This window comes from Podarcis erhardii (genome assembly GCF_964252035.2).
Source record: "Podarcis erhardii genome assembly, chromosome: 1".
NCBI lineage: Eukaryota > Metazoa > Chordata > Lepidosauria > Squamata > Lacertidae > Podarcis > Podarcis erhardii.
In genome coordinates this window covers 100,145,074-100,168,250 of record NC_138497.1, presented here as the reverse complement: position 1 = coordinate 100,168,250, position 23,177 = coordinate 100,145,074, and the positions used below count along the sequence as shown (strand labels likewise).

Here is a 23,177-nt window from a genome sequence, read left to right as displayed (position 1 = left end):
CCCTGCTTTGCACACATTTTCACCTTCACCCCATGCCTTCTCCTCCTTTTGCACACACCTCTTGCACACAGCCCCCCCCCCCAGTAACCACTTGCATCTTCCTCCTTCCACACATTGGAACTGCTAAACACCCTTTTCATCGGCCACCGATTGTGAGGCCACCATTCCCTCTCTTCTTACTCTACTCAAACTTCTCCTTCAGTTCTTCAGCTGCCACATGTGTGAGAGACAAAGGATGTGGAGCCCCCAAATACTCCAGAGTAGTTTACTTAAATCTCTACCATGGTTTGAAACTGCCATTTTCCTCTTAGTTCCCTCCAGCTCTGCTTTACTCAATAGTCTGCTGTTTTAAGCTACCACTTCTTCCCTCTCAGTGTCCCTTGCCTTTTCTCCCGTGCAACAGACATGGGTGCTGTGCAGCCTGCCTTCACTTTTGGTTCCCTATCCCACCCTGATATCATGCCAATCCAGAATTGTGACTTGGCACTACAAATCCTCCAACAGGGGCTGTGTGATGATATACATTTTTATTATAGAGATAAATAACTATGAAAGTTTGATCAGTGAGAGAACACCAAGCCTTTTTAACTTTCTGACCTGCTTCTCTTTTATTTTATCAGAATAGCTCCAGGGATGAGTTTGTTTGACAAGACTCCACCACTGTCAGAATGGAAGAAGAGGACACATTACTGTCTGTGTCAGAAGGAGCATTCACTGTATTTACAGTCAGTAAATGCTCTACACACTTTTCAGCATTCTCCCCCGGAATCTTTAGGTTGTTTTTATGAGCGTGTGGATTACAATTCTGTAATCCCATATCTAGATGTCACATCAGAACATCCTACTAACTTGGACGCTGATTCTGCATTCCTAGCTGATGGAATATTATCACCTAGATCTCTTGACCAGTGGCATTTGCCTCAGGCAACCAAAAAGAAAGATGGCCCCAATGGCCTTTTAAACCCAATTGGTCAAAACATCTCATTGAAAAAATCAGGAAATGAAACATATTTTGAGTCTTCCGATCATTGGAAGGAGCTATCAAGAGAAAAAAGGCAAGAAGCTTACTGGGAATCCTTATCTGCTTCCTCTTCTCAAAGCTTGAGTCAGGCTGACTTGGAAAGTTTCACCTACTTTTTCCCTGAAGATTATTTTGAAGGGAGGCGGCCTAAAGTTCAGGTCACATGGCCTACTCCAAGTGGCCTAACCTCAGCAAAAGCCTTAGCAAGCTGTCAGAAGGTTATTGAAACCTCTCCTATTGGCTTAGCTTGTAAAGGGCTTTTGGGCACCCAGCTGGATGTGGCTATTGAAATGTGCCTTTTGGATGTACAAAGCAAGGATGACCTCACATGGGGAGAATCAATGATTGCATTTCTGGAAAATTCCTGTGAAAAAAGGGTGCTGGAAAACATAACTATGTGGTTTGATTCAACAAGCAAGCTACCTGCTACACATAAAGAAATAATCAGAGCTCTCAGGTGCCCCAATCTCTGTAATGGACATGGGCAGTGCAGTATGTGGGGATGCCAGTGCTTTGAAGGATACGATTCCCATGACTGTACAACCGCCAAAAGTGAGTAAGAAAAGAATTATGTTTGTTCGTAACCTGTGTATCTTCCTGTAGCATTTGACTTAATGGAACATCTGCAGAGAGCAATTTGCTCTTCAAACAGCTTCACTAGTTAAGACCTATGATGAATTAATAATCAGGTTTTGACCTTGACAAACTGATCGCAATACCTGGCTGGCTGCTCTGGAGGCGTGTGGGTTTGTGCACACAAGTTTACCTTGGTAAACTTGCAAAAGTGGATTTGACAATTCCCTTAAACAAACTGGTTTGAGAGAAGCGATTTTCTTTCTTATCATCCCCATGCTACAAAAACAAACTCCTAAAAAAAAAAAAAAAGAGTCCCCAACACAGATGTTATACTAATTTCAGAAGGCTCAGTTGCAGGAGTGGGGGTGGAGATGCCTTGGGGCTTCATTCTCCCCACAACTTTTTAACATCTGTATCACAGTATTGGGGGTGACTATCTGGAGGTGTGGACTGTGATGTCATCAGTACACAGACGACACTCTGTTCTACTTTTCTTCCCCATCTACTCATTCCATGGAGGCTGTTGAATGAACTGATGTCTGGAGGCAAATTTGAGCTGGATCAGGACAAACAAGTTGTAGCGGCAGCCAGACAAGATAAGGATGTTGAGAGTAGGGAAACCACCTATTCTAGAAGGAGGTTTGCAACTGATCCATAACCAATTGGACTCCTCCATTTTACAAGCTCAAGCTATTTATTTTCTAACCAGCTCAGAGTTGTCAATTGCAACTTTACCTGCAGAGGATGGATCTCACCTCAGTTATCCATGCACTAGTGACATCCAGGCTGGATTAATCTAATGCACTCTATGTGGGGCTACCTTTAAAGGTGGTTAGAAACATCAACTGGTGCAAAATGTCAGGTGCCAGGCAGTCGGAACATGTGACACCTACAGTCACTACACACCAGGGGTGCCAAGTTGAATAAAATATTGAGAGGGAAGGTAAGCCATGTCCCACATAATCAATCACAAGACGCAGCATGCACACACTATTTGAATGGCAATGCCCATCAACTTTGGTGGGGGACGACCCCCTCAAATATTTTATTGGGCAAGACCATAGGGACCTCAACCCCTAGGAGTTGGCTCCTATGCTACACACACACACTCTCTCTCTCTCTCTCACACACACACACACAATTTTTTAAAATGTTTACGTTATCCCACAGATGAAAAGCAGTATTTCTTTCTTTTTAAAAATAGTTCAGTTTTGTAGGGAACTTTGATTCTCATCCCTTCTTCTTCTTCTTTTAATTGTTTCCTGATATTTTAACTTTCTGACATTATATTATAAAATGACCAACTAACCCTTCAATCTTAAACACACATTTTTAGGAGAAAATCCCACTGATACCAATGTAACTTGCTTCCACATTGCTATTTGTGGTTATAGCCTGTCCACTTACATGAGATGGAGACTAGTAGCTGAGAATCAGACTGCAAAATCAGAGGAGACTGTCAAAGGGAGTCTCTCTCCCTTCCCCTGCCCACCATTTCATTTATAAAGTGATGGCAAAATCTCCAACAAACAATGTCAAGGTAATGCACAGCAGCCATTCCAAAAGGTGAGGCTGATGGACCTGGGAAACCTTTAACATTTGCTTTTTCAGTTTTCCATAATACACCTGAGATTGCATGTTGTTTTCTCATAAAAGGAAGCTTCATCTTAAAGATCACTCACCCAATTCACACACAGTCCTCCAGATACATATTAACCACTTGGGTGCTACAACAGAGATAAGGAAATAATAAACAGTTGTGCTTATTAGAGTGATAGCCTGAACTTATGACAAATAATATTATTGTACTCCCTTTTAAGCTGTGGTAGAGGTATCATGGGAAGATATGTTGCTGCCAGTAAAACCATCTGTGGGTTACCCAGGTAAACTTTAAGTGGCAGATAATAACTGAGAAATACATATGCATACATATAAACAGAGCTTTTTTCAGCACTTATCAGGTGGGCACTATTGTCAATATAAGAGAACAAGAGAGGTGTCCATGGTGAGGTGTCCAGCACCTTTTTCTAGAAAAACAGCACTGCAAATAAACATATACTATGGGTGATGTTCAAGTGTTACTCAGAGTAAGCTCACTGAAGTTAATGGATTTTAATCATGCTCATTACTTTCAATGTCTCTACTCTGAGTAAAAGTTAACTGAACACCACCCTTTCTCACACTCATTCCTAATTCACTTACGCTGCATACATACTTCTAAATGAAAGCGCAGGATCAGGGGACTGGAGATACAGAATTAAAAATTGCTACTTCATGGGTCCCTTTGTCCACCTTCCTTCTCTGGAGGACTGGCCTGTGTAGCAGGTTACTTGTCCAGAGTGAGCTAAGGCCCCCAGGGTATTCTGCCCAGACTAGCCTTTCCTTGTCACCTTTGCAGCTAAATGGCCTAGAATCCAAGTACCTAAAAGTGCACCTTCCCCAATATCAATAATCTCTGACCCTATGATCTGCGGCCTCAGTAATGGTGCTGCTTCTTAGTGAGCATGTCCCATTTGTGGAATGCCCTCCTTGGTCAGGTGTGTCTGTCTCCCTATTCTTGACCTTCAGGTTGAATTTAAAAGCATTGCTCCTGGCACCCCTGAGGAAAATGCATTTTGGGGAAAATGCATTTTATAACCATTTTATTGCTGATTTTATTGTACCAGTTGCTGGAAACTGCAGGATGAGAGTGAAAACTGGGACCATCTCTTCCAAACAGAATAGCACCAACAAATTTGTTATGTTTAAACCTACATTTTTAAAAACAACAACAGCTCAGGTCTCTTTGAATGGAGCCTCTTAGCATTATCTCTGTGTTTGTTCACAGAGAAAACTCCCCCCCCCCTTAACAACCAGCTTAACCCTCTGAAAAAACACACCAAAAAATATGCTCTTTTATGTAATAACACTACAAAAACATGCAACAAAACAATGTACGATAGTTTCCTTGACTTGTATGTCAAGTGTGCATAATTATGCCTTCTGTTGAGGAATGTATACCTTGATACTTGTGCTATAGGGAATAAAGTGAACCTATCAAGAAACAGAAAGGTGAAGACATTGCAAATAAGGATTGCAGAGACAACGTGAAACATAGCCTTGGTACCTGCATTTGATGAGCACAGGCAAGAAAAGCAAGCTTGAATTGGTATTGAATTATGTTTGCTCTCTGGTATTTTGTAAAACGCCATTCCAGTGAATTGTATAAAATACCAGGTTTAAATGTATTGTCTATAACATAGTAAAAAAAGAAAGAGTTTCATCAGAACATAAGAAGAGCTCTGCTGGATCAGGCCCGGTGACCTATCAAGTGCAGCATCCTGTTCTCAGAGCCAGCCAGATGCCTATGTGAGGCCCCAAAGCATCATCTGAGTTGAGATAGTTTTCTAGTTCCAATGTATCTTTCTGCTTAAAATATAGAAAAACAGTTTTGTGTATTTTAATGAATTTCTTCAAGAAAAAGAAATAGGGGTTACATAAGAACTGTCTTCTTAGATGAGACTGGTGGTTTATCTAGATCAGCGTTACCCCTTCAACTGTGGCTGGACAGATGGTCTGGGACATGGATGGAGAACGTACAGCCCTCCAGAGGTTGCTGGACTAGAACTTCCATAATTCCAGAGCACTGGTCATGCTGGCAGGATAGATGGGAATTGGACTCTATCAACATCTGGAGGACCAGAGGTTCCTCAGCAATGATCTAGGGAGATCCATAAACAGGGAGAGGTAGTGACAGACACCCCTGTAGCTTATCCCCAGGGTGTACTTGGAGGAAGTACGGTATGTCTGTAAATGTGGAGGCTTTCCTTCTGTCAAAACTCTGAGTACAGCCATACCTTGTGTTGCATTAGGTTCATGTAGCGTCTTTTCAGCTTGCAAACGCGGCAAACCGGGAAGTGTATACTTCTGGGTTCTGCTGCACGCGCAGAAGCGGTTCTGCACGCTTCGCACATGCACAGAAGCGCTCTATCGCGCCCCACACTTGCACAGAAGCACCGCTCTAGTTGTGGACTTTTCAGGGTGTGAATGGCACCCTGGAACGGATTGTGTCCGCAACTAGAGGTACCACTGTAACTTGTAGACAGATCTAATACTATATTATCATATTTTCTTTTCTGTTTATTTTTATACTGCTCCTTTTAAAAGCTACTGTATTGATGCTAGCTGCCACCACAAGATCTTTTGGTGGTGAATTCAGTCAGGGTTGACAGGTTCAGGGCAAGATGCACAAATGGGGACTAATGGTTATTCTATAATTACACATTTCTGAAAAAGTTACAAAAACAGTCAGAGATATTTGCCGGTACCTACCACCAAAAGAAAACCTGGAATATTATAAGGCATGGTTGCTAGAGTGCAGCAAGATGCACATTTGTTAGGCAAAGCGACATTTCTTTACCTAGGCAAAATCACCTGGTTGTTTGTCCAAAGGTGCTAGCAGTGTAGATTAAATAGGGTCCCCCCCCCCGAGAGCTGGTTGTTCAATGCCCCTGATTTTATGGAATACCTTATTTATGGGTGTCACATATTTAGTTGACAATAGTCAGATAGCACTTAAGGACATTCAAATAAATCTGAGGATGTGGTTGTGCCGTTAGGTTCCTTCATCCATCTTCCATGTGTCCAAGGTTCAGCAAAACACAAATAGGCACCTTGTTGTAGACATGTGTAGTGAACAAGTGGACACTGAGGGAGTAGGGTCAATGGCATGTGAAATGAAAGGGAAGTGCTAGCAGCGTGGTTCTACTTCCCTTTATCCACACGTACCTGGTCCACATGAATAGCTTATGATCAGGACTAGTATGCTTCTGCAGCCTAGGTTTTTTCTAATATCAGCTTGACTGGGTGGTTCATAAATATACCCAGTATTTGAAACTCTTTCATTTGCTGGTGGTGCAGTTAAGAGAAATCAGAGGTTGGTTTTCTGCATTTTTTTGTTTTTTTGTTTAATGATGTAACTTCTTGTTTCCAAACCCATGAGAACAGATTCACATTTTATGTCAAAGCAAGACCTATTAATTTAAAGAAAACAGCGGGTTTCCCCGAGGAAAGCAGTGGGGCATAAACAATTTTAAAATATTTTTGGACCCGTAACTTGAAATCACGGGACAAACTAAAATGTGGATGGGCCCGTAATCACATCTGAATGCTCTAGTACTAAAATGTAGATTGTACCAACCCTTAAATACTCACAACTCAATGCAAAATTGTCCAGGTGGCCAGATTTATAATTATCATCAAACTGATATGGAAATTTAGAGACAAAAAGCAGTTACAAAATTTGGCAATACTCCAGGAAAATGTCACCCTTTAATGCTCCTTTCTAGCGTCATTAAAAGAAAAGAAAAAAACTCCCAACACCTGTAGAAGGTGCTTAAAATGTCATTACCTACTGTAATTAAATGGAGAATTCAATTATCATGGATAACAAATCAGGCTGGCCTGCAATTTGTGTACACTGACCATGGTAGCTTTTTTTTAAAAAAAAAATCATAACCAACAAGCACAACTTAGGAAGTTATATAGAGCTTCTGTAATACGCTGGGGAGCAATCACAAAATAAAAGGTAATGAGGAGTAATAAGGACAAATTAGTTTCACTATGGTAATGACAGTTTAAGAGCTTTCTGGGTGTGAATTTCAATTCCACTGTGGAATGTCCAGGAAAGAAGAGGCATCACAGCCCCCCCGCAAAAAAAAGTAAAAAAAAAATCAGAGTTATTAAATGTTTCATTTGCATCCTTTTCTTACTTTGATACATTACTTTACCTTGGGCTACTTAGTTCTCAAATCTATATTAGTGAAATCTTCCCCTACTTGGAATGCAAATATATCCATAAATTTACTATTTCTATGCTTGGAAAATATATATCCAACTGAATGTACTTATTTTGGAGCCAAACCATATCCTCTATAGCAGTAGTTATATGAGTTGTGCTTAAAAAAAGATTTTAAAAGAATATTAACCATTTTCCATGTTATCCTTCTAACATCAGACTGGATTCAGTTCTTATATTGCATCTTAGATTAGAGGATATTAATTTAAAACAAGTAAAAACATTAAGGCTGCAATGCTATACACACTTACCTGGGAATAAGGCCCACTGAACTGAATGGAGCTTTCTTTTGAATATATCTTTTCAGGAGAGCATGTTTCATAATCCCATTGGATTCAGCTAGCACCACAGACATGCAGAAAGTTTGGACTGAAGGCTTTATGTAGAATCATAAAACAGATGGTAGACAAGACTGAAGGAAGATTGCTTTCTCTTCTCAGGATGTGGATAGGGGAGAATTTAACAAAATAAAACAAAACTTACAATGAGAGCCATGTGCAATGTGACTTGGAGAATGGGCCCGGGCCAAATGTAGGTTTGACCCATCAGTGATGAATGAAAGGTGTCTTTATTGTTAATACTTAGGCAGTGTACGCAAGTGAAGCATTTCACAAAGCTTTTGAGCTCCAATTCCACTTGTTAATGGAAGGGATCAGGCACATCAGTTCATCCTGAACTGAACAAGACAGATTCTTAAAATCATGTACTGTTGCTTTGCCACCTATGTTCTGTGGAGTCATTAAGTGATAACACCTTGTGGAAGCAAGCCAAGATAAGGACAATCACGATCCTGGAAAAGTCACTCAAAGATAGATGTGTATACCCATGCAGGACATAGAGTTGGTGTTGGGAATTTGGCAGATAGACAGAACCACCTTGATAATTGCGCCCAAGGTCTCACCTGATATTGACTGCCTATGAAAATATATCTTATGCATATTTCCTCCCATTATTGTATCCATATTTCCTCTCATTATTTATGCATGCATATATATACATACATGGGTATGCACATCACACACACACACACACACACACACACACAAATTAAGCTCTTTGTGGAATGAAACTAACCAATGCTAATACCAGTCTGAGTACCCTACATTATGTAAGGCAATGGGATGCCCTTTTCCTTGATTTGTTTTGCCTATTTACTCATATACATTCTTGTTTATTTCTCTTTATTTTCCCCTTTTTGTTCCCCCACCCCCTTAAAGAACCAACTACTCTTCAGTTCTTGGCATGGAAGGGATTACGAGTATAGGGGTGGGTTGCAGGGGATATAGTAGTTAAAGGTTGGGAGGAAAGTGAACATTCAGGAATACGTTACTACTAATAATATTTTAAAAAATAGACAGACATAGTGGTGTGCTATGCTATATACAGAAATGACTTGGAGCCACTTTGCATGCTGTAAAACTGCCATGCTGCATTGTGGTCAAATAATGTATCAGACATAAATGGAGCACGGCAGTGGGACTTACAATGTTACAGTGAATTCCCATCCTAAATATTTTGTGTATTGTACAGTGGTACCTCAGGTTACATACGCTTCAGGTTACAGGCGCTTCAGGTTACAGACCCTGCTAACCCAGAAATAGTACCTCGGGTTAAGAACTTTGCTTCAGGATGAGAACAGAAATCGTGCTCCGGCGGCACAGCAGCAGCAGGAGGCCCCATTAGCTAAAGTGGTGCTTCAGGTTAAGAACAGTTTCAGGCTAAGAACGGACCTCCGGAACGAATTAAGTACTTAACCCGAGGTACCAGTGTATACCATACCACTACTGCATATAGCATTAAAAGCAGGAGTTTGTAGTCCCCATTGTTTGGTCTGTGATTATAGACATCTGCCTCTGTTCCTAGAGCTGGCAAAACGTGAACATTTTGAAAAACAAAGAAAAACATCAATAGTGCCCTAGTTTCTATTGTTTTAGCTTCCATTACTTTCCATCCAAAGCACAAATCTGGCTGGATTGTAGCAGGTCTATTAGCTTGATAGATACAAAAGTCAATAGAAACTAAATTTAGAAAGGATATCAAATCTTTATCATAAGGGACCTGGGAGGCTGCATGGCTGTTGATCTATATTGTACCACCACAAATCAAATAAGGGAGATTAGTCCTTTTGGTGATTAGTTTATTTGCTTTAATGCAAAGCAGTGAAAACAATTCTGTGAAACAAGCAGTTGGGAAAAAAGTCTTATTTTTAAGGCATCTAGGATTAACTAACACATGGCTTCACAAAAGAACGTGCTCTGATTTTAAGTGGCAAAACCATTCTCTAAAAAATACTATGTGCAGGCATGAAAAAGAAATTCAAACCTAGTGGGCTGAAAACACTGTAAAGGGAACATCCTCCTCTCCACCCCCTGCAATTCAAAATCGTCCTTTTAAAACATAAATACATTACCTGCCCAAACAATTTCAAAACAGCAACCATTCATAATAAATATTTGTTTGTAGATAATGAGATCATTTGTGTTTTAAATTATTCACAGTGAGCCATTTGTCCTGCATCAATGTGCACACACAGTCCCTGCATGTAAATAATAATTCACTTAAGTAGCTTAAAGTGACAGGAACTAAACATGGGTTCTTTAGTGCAGGGAGTTTTTCCTGTTGGTTCATACACTGGGAATTATCCATGAGCATGTTTTTCTTAAAGCATCACACTGTCTTCTAGTCAGGCATAGTAAATCAACTGTCACCTGTCTACTCAGCCTCCAGATTTTCCTAACGCCTCTCTTGCCTTGGCCTGTTGCAGGTCTTTTCTTGGAGCCCAGCTAGGGAGCCGTATACAACCCTGTTTAATAAACATATTGCTTTACCAACAGCTATGAATAATCAATAAAATAGGGACGCGGGTGGCACTGTGAGTTAAACCACAGAGCCTAGGACTTGCTGATCAGAAGGTCGGAGGTTTGAATCCCCGCAACGGGGTGAGCTCCCGTTGTTCGGTCCCTGCTCCTGCCAACCCAGCAGTTCGAAAGCATGTCTAAGTGCAAGTAGATAAGTAGGTACCGCTCCGGCAGGAAGGTAAAAGGCGTTTCCGTGCGCTGCTCTGGTTCGCCAGAAGCGGCTTAGGCATGCTGGCCACATGACCCGGAAGCCTTACGCCGGCTCCCTCAGCCAATAAAGCGAGATGAGCGCCGCAACCCCAGAGTCGGTCACGACTGGACCTAATGGTCAGGGGTCCCTTTACCTTTACCTCACAGAGTGTTTGTGAGAGCCAGTGTGGTGTAGTGGTTAAGAGCGGTAGTCTTGTAATCTGGGGAACCGGGTTTGAGTCTCCGCTCCTCCACATGCAGCTGCTGGGTGACCTTGGGCTAGTCACACTGCTCTGAAGTCTCTCAGCACCACTCACCTCACAGAGTGTTTGTTGTGGGGGAGGAAGGGCAAGGAGAATGTTAGCCGCTTTGAGACTCCTGAAGGGGAGTGAAAGGTGGGATATCAAATCCAAACTCTTCTTCTTCTTCTTCTTCTTTACCTTTATGAATAATCAAGGTTCAATATGCAACAGAGATAACCTGTTTTGCAAAGCATTAATTTCAGAATTCTCATGTCCCCACCATTTACTACAGAGGCGGTGAACATCTGGCCTGCAGGCATCTTTGACTGCCTGGGCATCCAGTTTGTTTCCCTAAAACTACATCCACCTGCCTATCAGCTGATGTCACTGGCGATGTCAGCCAATTGGCTAGGGGACAGCCTTTAATCCTGCTTAGGCTGTATCACCCTGTTCCCAAAAGAAATCTCCCTGCCTTTCCTTTTAAACTTAATGTCACTGCGATCTTCAAGGGGTGGGAGACTCCCGAGCACTTTAGAAAGCATCCCCTGAAGACAGGAAGTCTGAAAATGGCTACTGTAAAAATAGAAGCAGGAAGTAGTAGCAGTGGGAAGGAACCAAAGTGCTCCTTCGACGTTTCATATAGCAAAGCCATTTAAGAGGACACAAGAAGGAAAATGAAACCAGGAAGAGAGCTGAAGTTTTGAAGCTCAAGACTTCAGCAGTTAATCTGTTGAATGGTTGTTAACAGTATGTTACAGACGGGGCAGATGCAATCTGAACGGCAAGTGTACGAATAAGGCAGCTCAGCCAGAATTTCGGGTCAAGGGTTTTGATGCACTACCTGTAACAGGGCAGCTTTATGGGCAGCAAAGAACATAAATAGAGTACAAAGTGCCAGTTTGAAGCACTCCATGGGATGAATTTACCAAACATAAAGTTGTTTTTCAACTGTAAATGGCTTGCCAAGACAGCTTATCATAATGATGAATTTGCAGGTGTAGCCTCTGATTTGTGCACCATGGGAAGTTCTTTTGACATCAAGAGATAAAGAACGGCATGATGCCAACTTTGCTAGCACCACCGTGGCATTAAAGGCATTAAAGAGCATAGTGAATGAGTTGTTCCAAGAGTAGCAGGGGATGCACTTTGAAAAGGCCAGATAGAAATGCATACATAGGAACCAAGATGCAGAAGATTAATTTTCAGTCGTCAGCTATAGAATTAGAGGAAGAGAGTCAAGTCCACATCTTGAAACAAGTAAGTTTGCTTATAGATTATGCCAAAGTCATCTTTCTGGGTCATTGTGAAAAGAGGTAAAGGTACCCCTGACCATTAGGTCCAGTCGTGGATGACTCTGGGGTTGCCCGCTCATATCGCTCTGTAGGCCAAGGGAGCCGGCGTTTGTCCGCAGACAGCTTCCGGGTCATGTGGCCTGCATGACTAAGCAGCTTCTGAAGAACCAGAGCAGTGCACAGAAATACCATTTACCTTCCTGCCGGAGCAGTACCTTTTCATCTACTGTACTTGCACTTGATGTCCTTTCGAACTGCTAGGTTGGCAGAAGCTGGGACCGAGCAATGGGAGCTCACCCTGTCATGGGGATTCGAACTGCCGACCTTCTGATTAGCAAGTCCTAAACTCTGTGGTTTAGACCACAGGGCCACCTGCATCCCAGGAAAGGAGGAAAGCCCCTTGTAATTCTGGCCTTACAGTCTACCCAGCTTTAAGGAACCTGAGTGGAGACTGGAGCAGCCTTTGCTAGCCTGGTGCCTTCTGGGTATTCAGGACTACAACTCCCATCAGCCCCAACCATCACAGCCATGCTAAGTATACCAGGCCAAAAGCCAAGTGAAGCTCCTGGAAACTTGCCATTGCCCCAGTCAATGATTGTGGGATTAGAATGCAGAGTCCAGGAGTCCAAAGGGCTTCTGGGAAAGAAAAGGAAGTAAACCTTGTGACAGCTGCTGGAAGTTGGGACACTAGAGGAGAAACCAGCCACTGTCATTGGTCTGTCCCAGAGGAAACAGCTGCTTCAGCAGGGCAGTATATTTTATTTTTTTCTTCTTTCTTTTTTTCTTCTTTTCTTCTTTCTTTATTTTTTCTAGCAGAGAATCTTGGCTGAGTTGTTTGTTTGTTTTTTGCCAGGGTTAGCATCTGCTGAATTGACCCCAAACCACTTCTGAAATATATACTGTGATCAGGCTAGAATAAGGACTGCTGAGATATAAACTGCTTTGAGCTCTTAGGAAGTAAAGCACCACGTGAACACCAAAGGCTCAATCAAATCCACACAGCTGGTATGTGAGGAATGATCCTTGTAGGACATAACAGAGTTCTGTTCCTTGTCCTCTTCCACCTTGCTGGGCATGCCCCTTCAATTTGAATTCCTTGACAGAGCAGAGAGGGGTTGACTGGCCAAGGATAATGGAGGCCTTCCATCCCTTTAAACAGCCAGTCGCAGTGGGTGAGTACATGCATTCCACAGTGGGAGGGGAATGGAAGCAGGACTCTGTTGTGTAAATAGAAGGAATGGGAAACCTATAGCCCTCCAAATGCTGTCAGACACCATCAGACCCATCATGGTCAATGATCAGGGATTATGGGAGTTGTAATACAGAAGCATCTAGTAAACCCTAGATTCCCCACCCCCTGCTTCATAGACTCTCTTTCCATTTTAAATATGCCTAATAGTATTCCTGAGCTGCCGTCTCTGCTGCTAAGGGGACTATGCATAATAAGCAGCAAGCAAGGCATTCCCTTTTGCACACTCTTTTTCTTTTCTTTTTTTACACACAGTTTAATTGCTATTTGTCCTTTTAATGTGATTATACACATTAATGTGTCAACAAAATTCTGCACCGTTTCATTAAAGATGACATGAAAGTTTAGGAACCTCAAATTTATCTATCCACATTTAAGGGGGAAAAATACCATCAACACGCTTAAGGTCAAGCACTGTTCCTGGGACAACTGGGTAGTATGACCTGAAACAACAGAGTTCAGTACTCCCTGCCCACCCTGTAATGTAGCAATTAGAACATTAACTGAAATACTATGTCAGATTTGCTTACAGTACATTACACTACAAGTCCAGCAATAGCTGATTTTCCTTTCCTGTTGGTGCAGTCTTTAAAAGACACCTATAGGGTGGTTAAAGGTAAAGGTAAAGGGTCCCCTGACCATTAGGTCCAGTCATGGCCGACTCTGGTGTTGCGGCGCTCATCTCGCTTTATTGGCCGAGGGAGCTGGCGTACAGCTTCCAGGTCATGTGGCCAGCATGCCTAAGCCGCTTCTGGCAAACCAGAGCAGCGCATGAAAATGCCGTTTACCTTCCCGCCACAGCGGTACCTATTTATCTACTTGCACTTTGATGTGCTTTCGAACTGCTAGGTTGGCAGGAGCAGGGACCAAGCAACTGGAGCTCACCCCGTCACGGGGATTTGAATTGCTGACCTTCGGATCGGCAAGTCCTAGGCTCTGTGGTTTAACCCACAGCACCACCCGCGTCCCTTATAGGGTGGTTAGAAGCATGGAATAGAGGTTTCATGTCTCCTTAAATATTGTGTGGGTGAGGGAAAGTTGGTAAGCACAGAGTACGCATAGGAAGGAAGCTAGATGAGTGATATTCCTTCTTATGCACAGCTGGAGCTCTCTCCTCCCTTGCATCTATAGTTTATTTCTCTTATTACTCAGGTACATAGTTGTAATTATGCAGATACCTCTGGTCCATGAACAGAATAAGATTCAGATGAACATCTGGAACATGGGTGGGGAACCTTTTTCAGCTCAAGGGCTGCATTCTCTCAGTCAACCTTCCAGGGTCCACATGCCAGTGGTGGGTGGAATAGACACAAAGATGGGTGGAGCAATGAGTATGATTCATACCTTTTTCTTTCTTTCTTTTTTTATACAGTAGAGTACATTCTACCCATACAAAAGTCAGTGGTTTATACACACCCACCCACCTCTCCATCTGGGAAAGTGAGAGGTATTATGATGGAGCAAGGACACATTGCAAACACTCTAGAAGGGTGCAAAGCCTGTTGATCTGCAGAGAGTTCTAAGGGCCCAGAGAGCTGCATTTGGCACCTGAGCCTGAACTTCCCCACCCATGGAATAGAGGAAACAGGTTGTAGGTGGAGTCCAAATGTCAGAACGGTTTTTAAAAACAATGGGTGTGTTTTTCACAAAACAGTGCTTATCAGCAGAACCTGTTCCAAATAGGCATGGGATGGGGTGTTCTGTACAGCTCTGCTTTCCACTACACTAACAATGACAATTCTCAATTAATTGTACATTATGACCATTTCAATACATGTTGAAAACATGCCTGGGAATGAAAAGTAGGGACCTGGTGCATTTCCAGTGCACTTCACATATGGCAATGCCTGTGCTTGAAAACAATCATATTCCCTAGAACAATGGGAGAAGGTTATTACAGAGGGCAACATCCCTGAGACTGTGAAGGCTGCAAAGCACAGGTTTCAGAAGGATCCAACTGGCATGAGGGTTCATTATACAAGCAGGCATCACTCTTACACTGTTGACCCCAACCAGTCTCAACAGGCTACTAGAGCAATTGCAAGAACTCTTAAACAGACCCTACTGTCACAGTACGTAGAAAATGTTTTATTGAAGCTCCAGTTCTGCAGTGCACTCACAGGCTAAAGATGCTCCCCTAATTTGTTAGGAAAGGCTTTATAGACTCCAAAATGTAGCAGGGTCACATCCCACTAGAACATGCTTTTCTGCTTTCTGAAGAAACCATTGGAGCAGAGAGAGTGAAGGCTGCATTTTAGCATTCAGCCGATACCAAGGTGTCTGCATTCATCACTTTTGACCAGAGTGCAGAAATCCGCCAGGTTCCAATTTAAGTTGGAAACACCTGTTGCTACGTACTCAGCCTGTACTTATTACTGCAGGATGCCTTCCACGTGCACCACAGTACTGGTAGAATAGATTTGTTGCTCCGGCCTTGATATCTGAAATATTTTACGTATTTGTATGGCCTACTGAACAACATATGCATACATATATAAATATCTTGTATGAGATATGACGTAGGCAGTAGAAATATAAACAATACAAATATAAAAGCACATGAAACCCAGTACAAGCACACAGGGGCGTCGTGTGGGGGACCTGGGGGGTTGCCCCTCTCCTTGGCTGGGGAGCGCCATGTGAGGATGTTGCCAAGGCAGCATTCTTGTGGGCCCAGCGGGCTCCCTCTGTGCCCCACCACCCTCAGGGCACACCCTGCATGCCCAGCCCAGGTGGCAGGAGCATACTCTCTGCTGCTGAAAACACAGTAACATAAAAGAATGCCAGCACCGGTATAAAACAGAACAAAAAGAGGAGTCTCTGATGTAAGAAATTAAAGCAAAATACAAACCTGATACTTTGCAGGAAGGCCCCAGCAAACCTTTACACAGCAACAGAGACTATGATGCTGCTGCAATGCAGTTTTTATAAATTAAAAGGCCTGAAAGATTAAAACGGTTTTTGTCTGGCACCTAAAGGCATTAATCAAGATGCTAAGAGAATCTATTCCAGGGAGGGCATTATTTAAGGGTCACTGAAATGACCCTTTCCCTGATCACCATCTTTCTCATTTCATTAGGTGCAGGTACATGTGGCAGAAAGCAACTTTCAGGCAAAATAGTCACAACTCATTTAGGGCTTTAAAGGTATGGCCAACCTTTTGAGTTTGGCCTGGTAATGAATTGGAGGCCAACATAGCATTGGCCCTTATTAATAATTTAGTTGTTATATTTTGGACCAGCAGCTGAAGTTTCTGGACAGGGTTCTAAGACCATTGAAATAATTAATGGAGGAAGTCACCAGAACATGGATAACTGTCAGAAGACTATTTCTGTCAAGATATGGGTGTATTTGACTGATCATCCAGAGCTGCTTAAAAGTCACTTAGACCTCAATTTCAACTGACAATGCTAACTCTAGGACCACTTCCTGTCAAACAAACCCCTCCTGCCAACAGTGTTTTTGTATTGTCTGGACTACATCTTAGCTTATTGACCTTCATCCAGTCCACTGGTTTAAAATGCCCACTGTTTTTCCTTGATCAGATGAAAAGGAGGTGTGGAGTCGGGTTTCATCTGCATACCGGTCACACCTCGGCCCACATCCCTAGTTGACTTCCTCCAGCAGCTTTGTGTAGATGTTGGCTAGCATGGAAGATGAAATAGAGCCTTGACAAATCATATACAGTATCATAAACACCAAGGGGGATCCATGGTTTCCCTGTATGCTTCTGAAGACAATCCATTTAAACAGAGTGTATACAGGAAGCAGGGTAGTATATAACTGCCAAGGGGAGTGTTAACCATGAGATTTTAATGTTGATTTTAAAAATTGTGCCATTTTAAGCACCAGCTTCTGGAATTGACTACCCAGGTGAGAGCAGAACCAATGTACAGTGGTACCTGGGTTAAGTACTTAATTCGTTCCGGAGGTCTGTTCTTAATCTGAATCACCACTTTAGCTAATGGGGCCTCCCGCTGCCGCCGAGCCACTGGAGCACGATTTCTGTTCTCATCCTGAAGCAAAGTTCTTAACCTGAAGCACTATTTCTGGGTTAGCGGAGTCTGTAACCTGAAGCATATGGAACCTGAAGCGTATGTAACCCGAGGTACCACTGTAATGCAATACCTCCAAAGCCTAACCCAGACAACCTATTTAGGTACTAAAAACTGCTGAAAGGTTCAACAGGATCAGCAGGGTAACAACTACCACCCACTCAAACACATTGTCTAGGAAGGGGATGTTTGCAACCAGCCAATAGTAGTTCATCATGCTTTGCATAAATAACTCAGTGGGACCTAACACTACAAGCTGTGGCTGACTGTGATTTGTAAATTCCAAAAACTTGGAAATTCTAGAGGGAATAGTAGGCAGTGCTATTAAAACCTCATGAAAAACATAATGAAGCCTTTATTTTTATGCGCTACCCATCATTTATCAAAACTGCTCATCCTGCCTTCCTAATAGTGTTGTGTATTACACGACTACTGAACTAGCTGATGAATGCTGATAAGCAGGAAACTGGCTCTTTGTAAATACAATATTGTTGTTTAATGATGCTGTTAATACTACTGATGGCTCTTAAAAAACAACAGCAGAAAACAAGGGAAATAAAAGAAGTGCTTTGCAGTGGTAGAGCACATTCATGTTGCTTCTTGGATCTATTTTTCCCATGTGGGGAATTCTTACTCTTTCATTAAGATAACTAGCCAGTCAGGTGGGCTTACAAGAGGGAAGGAGAGGACATCTAAGAAGCAGCTAGTACTTGGAAAAGGGGTACTATTAAATGTTTAATGTCAATCCTAGACCAACTTACCTGGGAATATGGATGGAAGGATCTGCCAATGTTGGTTTTCTCAGTTTCTCATTTTTCAACTCTTTGTTCTTCACATTTTACAGCAATTTGCATTCTTCAAAAAATCCTCATGGAAATTCATCGGCATTTTTGGGGTGAATTTCTCCTAATTTTCATATGATGTTTTGATTTAGTACTACCTTTGCAAGCAGATTTCCCTAATATAATTAATGTTTGTATGTTAATTTTCACCAGTATCTTATTTTTTTTAATGAAAACTTTCCCCTAATACATGCATTTTTTCGAAACATTGTTTGGTTGAAAAATTGCATTGCAAAATTCTGACAAGTGCGGATTACTGAGGACTGCTGTGTTTCACTTTGAATATTGTTTTGGAAAGTGGACATTCAGTTTAAATCTGCTCCAAACCTAATTTCTTCTCCACCACTAGCTGGCAGTAAGCTCCACTGAACTCCATCAGATTTACTTCTGAGTAGACATTTAGAGATGCTCAAAGACACAATCATTCATCTGTTTGTTTGTTTGTTTGTTTGTTTTTACAAGGGAAGGAAGGTATACATACGTGCTTTGAATATATTGATGATTTAGATTGTAGTCCTCAACATACTAATAAATTAGCACATTCAACAATGTAGATCTTTCTGAAATAATAGGATTGCACAGTCAATGAAATTGCATCCACTCAATCTGCTGGTCTGTCCTTGCATGCAGGGAAAGTCTCTAACTCACAGAGGGTTTTGAGACCCATCATCTACCCTCACCTGGTTCAGCTGGTCAGTCTAAGTCATTTCCCGGGATGTGGCCTCTGTCACATGCTGACAGCTTCTAGGAGCCACAGGTGAGAGTTAAGTGCAGGGTGGGGACCAAAGGTAGACAAACTACCCCGAAGGAGGACAACAAGTCCCTCACCAGAGGTACTACCCCTCCTCTAACATCCCATACATCCCGATGAGAAAGAACAAATGAGAAAATCCTGCCTTCACAAATATGAAGCAGATATGCAATATCACTTATTTTATTTTGCAGTATGAAACTAATAGCATTTTTGTGTATGTGTGCAATCCTGCAGGACTTCATTTTGAATTTATTAGTAGCTGCTAGAATGACCTTTGCCAAAACCTGGAAGGCTCACGCAGCTTCCCATCAAAATCACAACAGTTACAGAAGGTAGAGGCGCAATGCATTTTGTTAGGGTGACAGGTTATGAAAGGGCTCCTACTAAATTCACAACATTAAAGCTGCAATCCTACACACACTTACCTGGAGGCAAGGCCCGGTGCAGTCGGCAAGGGCTTACTTCTGAGTATAGGACTATATTGCATAAAAGCCTCAATATCCAGCTAAATCATATATAATAAATCAACCACCAGTAAGTGATAAAGACTTTAAACAATCACATCCATGTATCATTTGATTTTGATAACAATTTGAATTTAGAAATTAATGTGTAATATGTTTATAGTCAAGGTGTTAAAGTAGAAGGGAAACTCCCTATAGGAATAACTTGAATAATTGTTATAATAGTTCTGCAATAGTCACAATGTTGATTTTAAAAAAGAAAAAATATTTTTATTTTTATTTAAAGCATACTCCAAGATCTGTGCTAGTTACACTCCTGTGAAAATATATACAACAGGATTGGAAAAAAAAAAAAAACGAACAAAAAAATTCACATTTAAATTGTACCTGGTTTCTATATGTTCTTTGTTTCTTTGTTTAAAGCACAACACATATATTCCACTCTTCATTGAATATTTTCAAACCCAGACTGGGGAGCAGTAAATCAAAACAATAAAACATACATAGAAAATTACAATATATAAAAATTACAAAATTGTAAAAAGATCCATTACATAAGAAGAAATTAACAGCTGCATCATAAGGCAAACAGAGCTAAACTACCATTAGAATTCCCAGTTTAACCAAATTCCTGGGTTAAGACAAAAGAACATTCAACACTCTGAACTAAATGGTCCCAATGACAACCCCATTCCACCTCTCACCTATGTGAGCCCACTGACTCCTCCTCTGTCTCATACAAAGAGGGGTCCACTCTGCGCCAACAGACTCTCACTCTGCAGCTTCTGAACAAAGTAAAACCTTTTGCCTCCACTCTCCAACCCACCCAGACTCTTACCTGCATCCACAGAAAGAACCCCGCAATCCCTTTGCATAATAGCAACAGAGCAAAAGACCAGGAAGGTAGCAGTAACCCACAGCTGGTGTTTCTCTCTTGTTCTTGGTTTTGAAAATACCCATGGGCTTCAAGGTCAGTAAGGAGAAATGTGCAGGTAGAAGTTCTGCCCCCTCTTACCTCTCTCCTTATACGCATTTTATACACATTCTTCCACTAAAATAACATTTTGTGTGCTTTTTAATGCATTCTTCCCCTGAAATATGCATATTTGTTCACATTTTTTCAGTAAAAATGTGCAATCTTATGCACGTTCTTTGAACTGAAACTGCAATACAAAATCCAGTTGATAGCACCTGCATTCCTATTCACGTATAACTCCTGGATTGGTGAATTAGGCTGGTCTGCTTTAAAATGCTACCTCTGTCCCTACTGCAGACCGTTGAAACTGCAGAACCAGTATGGCTAATGTTGTCCGCACACGGAATGGAATAATATTGCTTGGGGGAATTGTCGCATATCCTATGGCTTTTGCTATTATAAGGATGATCTGCAGTAATTCTTGAACCATCAAAACGACAATCAATGGATGGCTTATCAAATAGCTTCCGATGAACATCCCCTTGAGCAACATTCAACAGGAATCTTTGATCCTGCTCAGATCCAAGTCCTCAGAGGAACACCTTTTCTTGACATATTTTCCCCACACATACACACTTATGGGATCACTTCAAGTGCCACATATATGAGATTACCAAATATTATGTTGGATTAAGGGTATTTTCAGAAATCCCTGATCAGCCTTCAGCATAAGCTATCTAGGATGAGTGTATGGAGTTTAAAAGCAGTAACTGCAGCGTGGAGCAATTTTGTGACAGGGTGACAGATAAGTGGTTGCAGTTGCTGTGTGTGTGTGTGTGTGTACATATACAGTGGTACGTATATACATATACAGTTACAAATGCTTTGGGCCACAAATGCTTCAGGTTACAGACTCCGCTAACCTGGAAGTAGTACCTCGGGTTAAGAACTTTATTTCAGGATGAGAACAGAAATTGCGCAGTGGCGGCAGCGGGAGGCCCCATTAGCTAAAGTGGTACCTCAGGTTAAGAACAGTTTCAGGTTAAGAACAGACCTCCAGGACGACTTAAATACTTAACCAGAGGTACCACTGTGTGTGTGTGTGTGTGTGTGTGTGTGTGTGTGTGTGTGTATGTATATGTATATATATATATATACATACATACATATATATGTGTGTGTGTATATATATATATATATATATATATATATATATATCTATATATCTCTCAAGTAAAGCCCACCCAGCCATTCCTGTATAGGCTTCCTCATTCCTTAATGCTCCCCACCTTTACTCCAAAGTTCCTGTATTTAGAATGTCAGCTTGGTGACATATGAATGCTCAGAGTGGGATTCCAAAGGACATGCGCCTGCAGGTAAAGCTAAAGAGAAGTAATAAAAGCAATACAAAAAATTATGTGCATGCTCATGTACCATAGTTCCACTGCTACATGTTTGTTTCCCTTATAGAGCATCCAGTAGAGATCACAGATCTAATGAATGGGGGTTTCTGTGACATCCGGACATCTGACTGTAGCAGAATCCACGTGTTTGGACACAACTTCAAAGATTCTTCTGATCTTCATTGTGAGGTCACCCGGATGACTGTAAGCAATACAGAAAGGGGCTCTCTTCGTCAGGAACCTTTACATATTCTCTAGGTCTATAATTTACTGAGCACAGACAGCAATGTTTGCCGTAGTATTCAGTGGCAAAAAACATCGCATTGGGAGATAGTGGCGTGTCCATAGTACATTTCTGAAAATAAACCCACAAGCTTATCACTGGGTTTTCCCACAAAAAGCCACAGTTCTATAATGTTATGCTGCAGTGTGAAAGGAATATTAGACATCAGGACAGAAGTACTACAAATATCATCACTAAAACGCATGCAATAAACCCCATGTCTGAAGCAGCCTGAGTCTAAGCCGGCATGGCTCTAATACTGTGAAGCTGGAGAGATAACATGAATCTCAGCTGGTCCTATTTCTTGTTTACTGGCCTGCATCTAGTGGTTTGATTCTCTTAGTCTAGTTATATGTGTATATTGCCTGTTATTATTGGAACTGGAAGTGATAAGTTTTCTTTCTGGCATGTACACTTTATACAATTGGTGTCACATCACCTCAAGATTGGTCCATAAGTGAATCAAAACCATGCAATCTCTTCCATTTCTCTGCGAGCTTTTATCCCAGTTTTACCCTAGTTCACTGATGCTTGAAATCACAGTATTATTATTTCTCAATTTGGTGCATCTGGAATCTATACGCTTGGTTGTATTTCTAAATGCATTTGAATTTTAAGTATCATAGCTAACTATCCAAGCTTCCAGATACGCAGCTGTAGTCTACAACTGAATGGTGGACTATTAAGATTATTATTCTACATCTTAATCATGTAATATGATAGCTTTATAAGGCTGCATATAAAAGAATGTATGGTTAAGAATTATTGGGATGAGAGGGGTTCTCCATCAGAGTGTTTCAAAATTGGATTCATTACAAAAAAGTCTTTCCCAGTGAAGCAGAAAGATACAGAACTTTCTGAAATTGTTTGTAGAAAGTAGACTTCTATGTGACAGGATGTATCCTACAATCCTAGAGATCCACATAGAATATTTATGTACAAATAGACTGTGTTGTGAGCCATAAGTTTCATGAAGGGCATGTCTAGATCCCATGCATTTGAAATACAGAATCACACAAATACTACCAAATCCAGCATCAGTCAGGAATGCTACTGATAGGATGACACAATCAGTTTGTCCCACAAATTACATTCCTTCAGATGTTGTTACATGAAGTTGCTCCAGCTATGGGAATGTGGAAATGGCACTTGCCACAGAAGATAGGATTCAGGCATTGAAATAACATTTCCAGTTTT

General features: G+C 41.5%; 1 protein-coding gene across 1 annotated transcript in view; it reads left to right on the top strand.

Annotated features, from left to right (window-relative positions):
• The window catches only part of LOC309346569 (von Willebrand factor D and EGF domain-containing protein-like), a 205,064-nt gene that overhangs the window by 83,173 nt on the left and 98,714 nt on the right, over positions 1-23,177 (top strand). The window contains exons 12-13 of the mRNA XM_081870442.1: positions 621-1,573; positions 21,765-21,901. Coding sequence (XP_081726568.1) covers positions 621-1,573; positions 21,765-21,901 — 1,090 coding nt within the window. The remainder of the gene's footprint in view (positions 1-620; positions 1,574-21,764; positions 21,902-23,177) is intronic.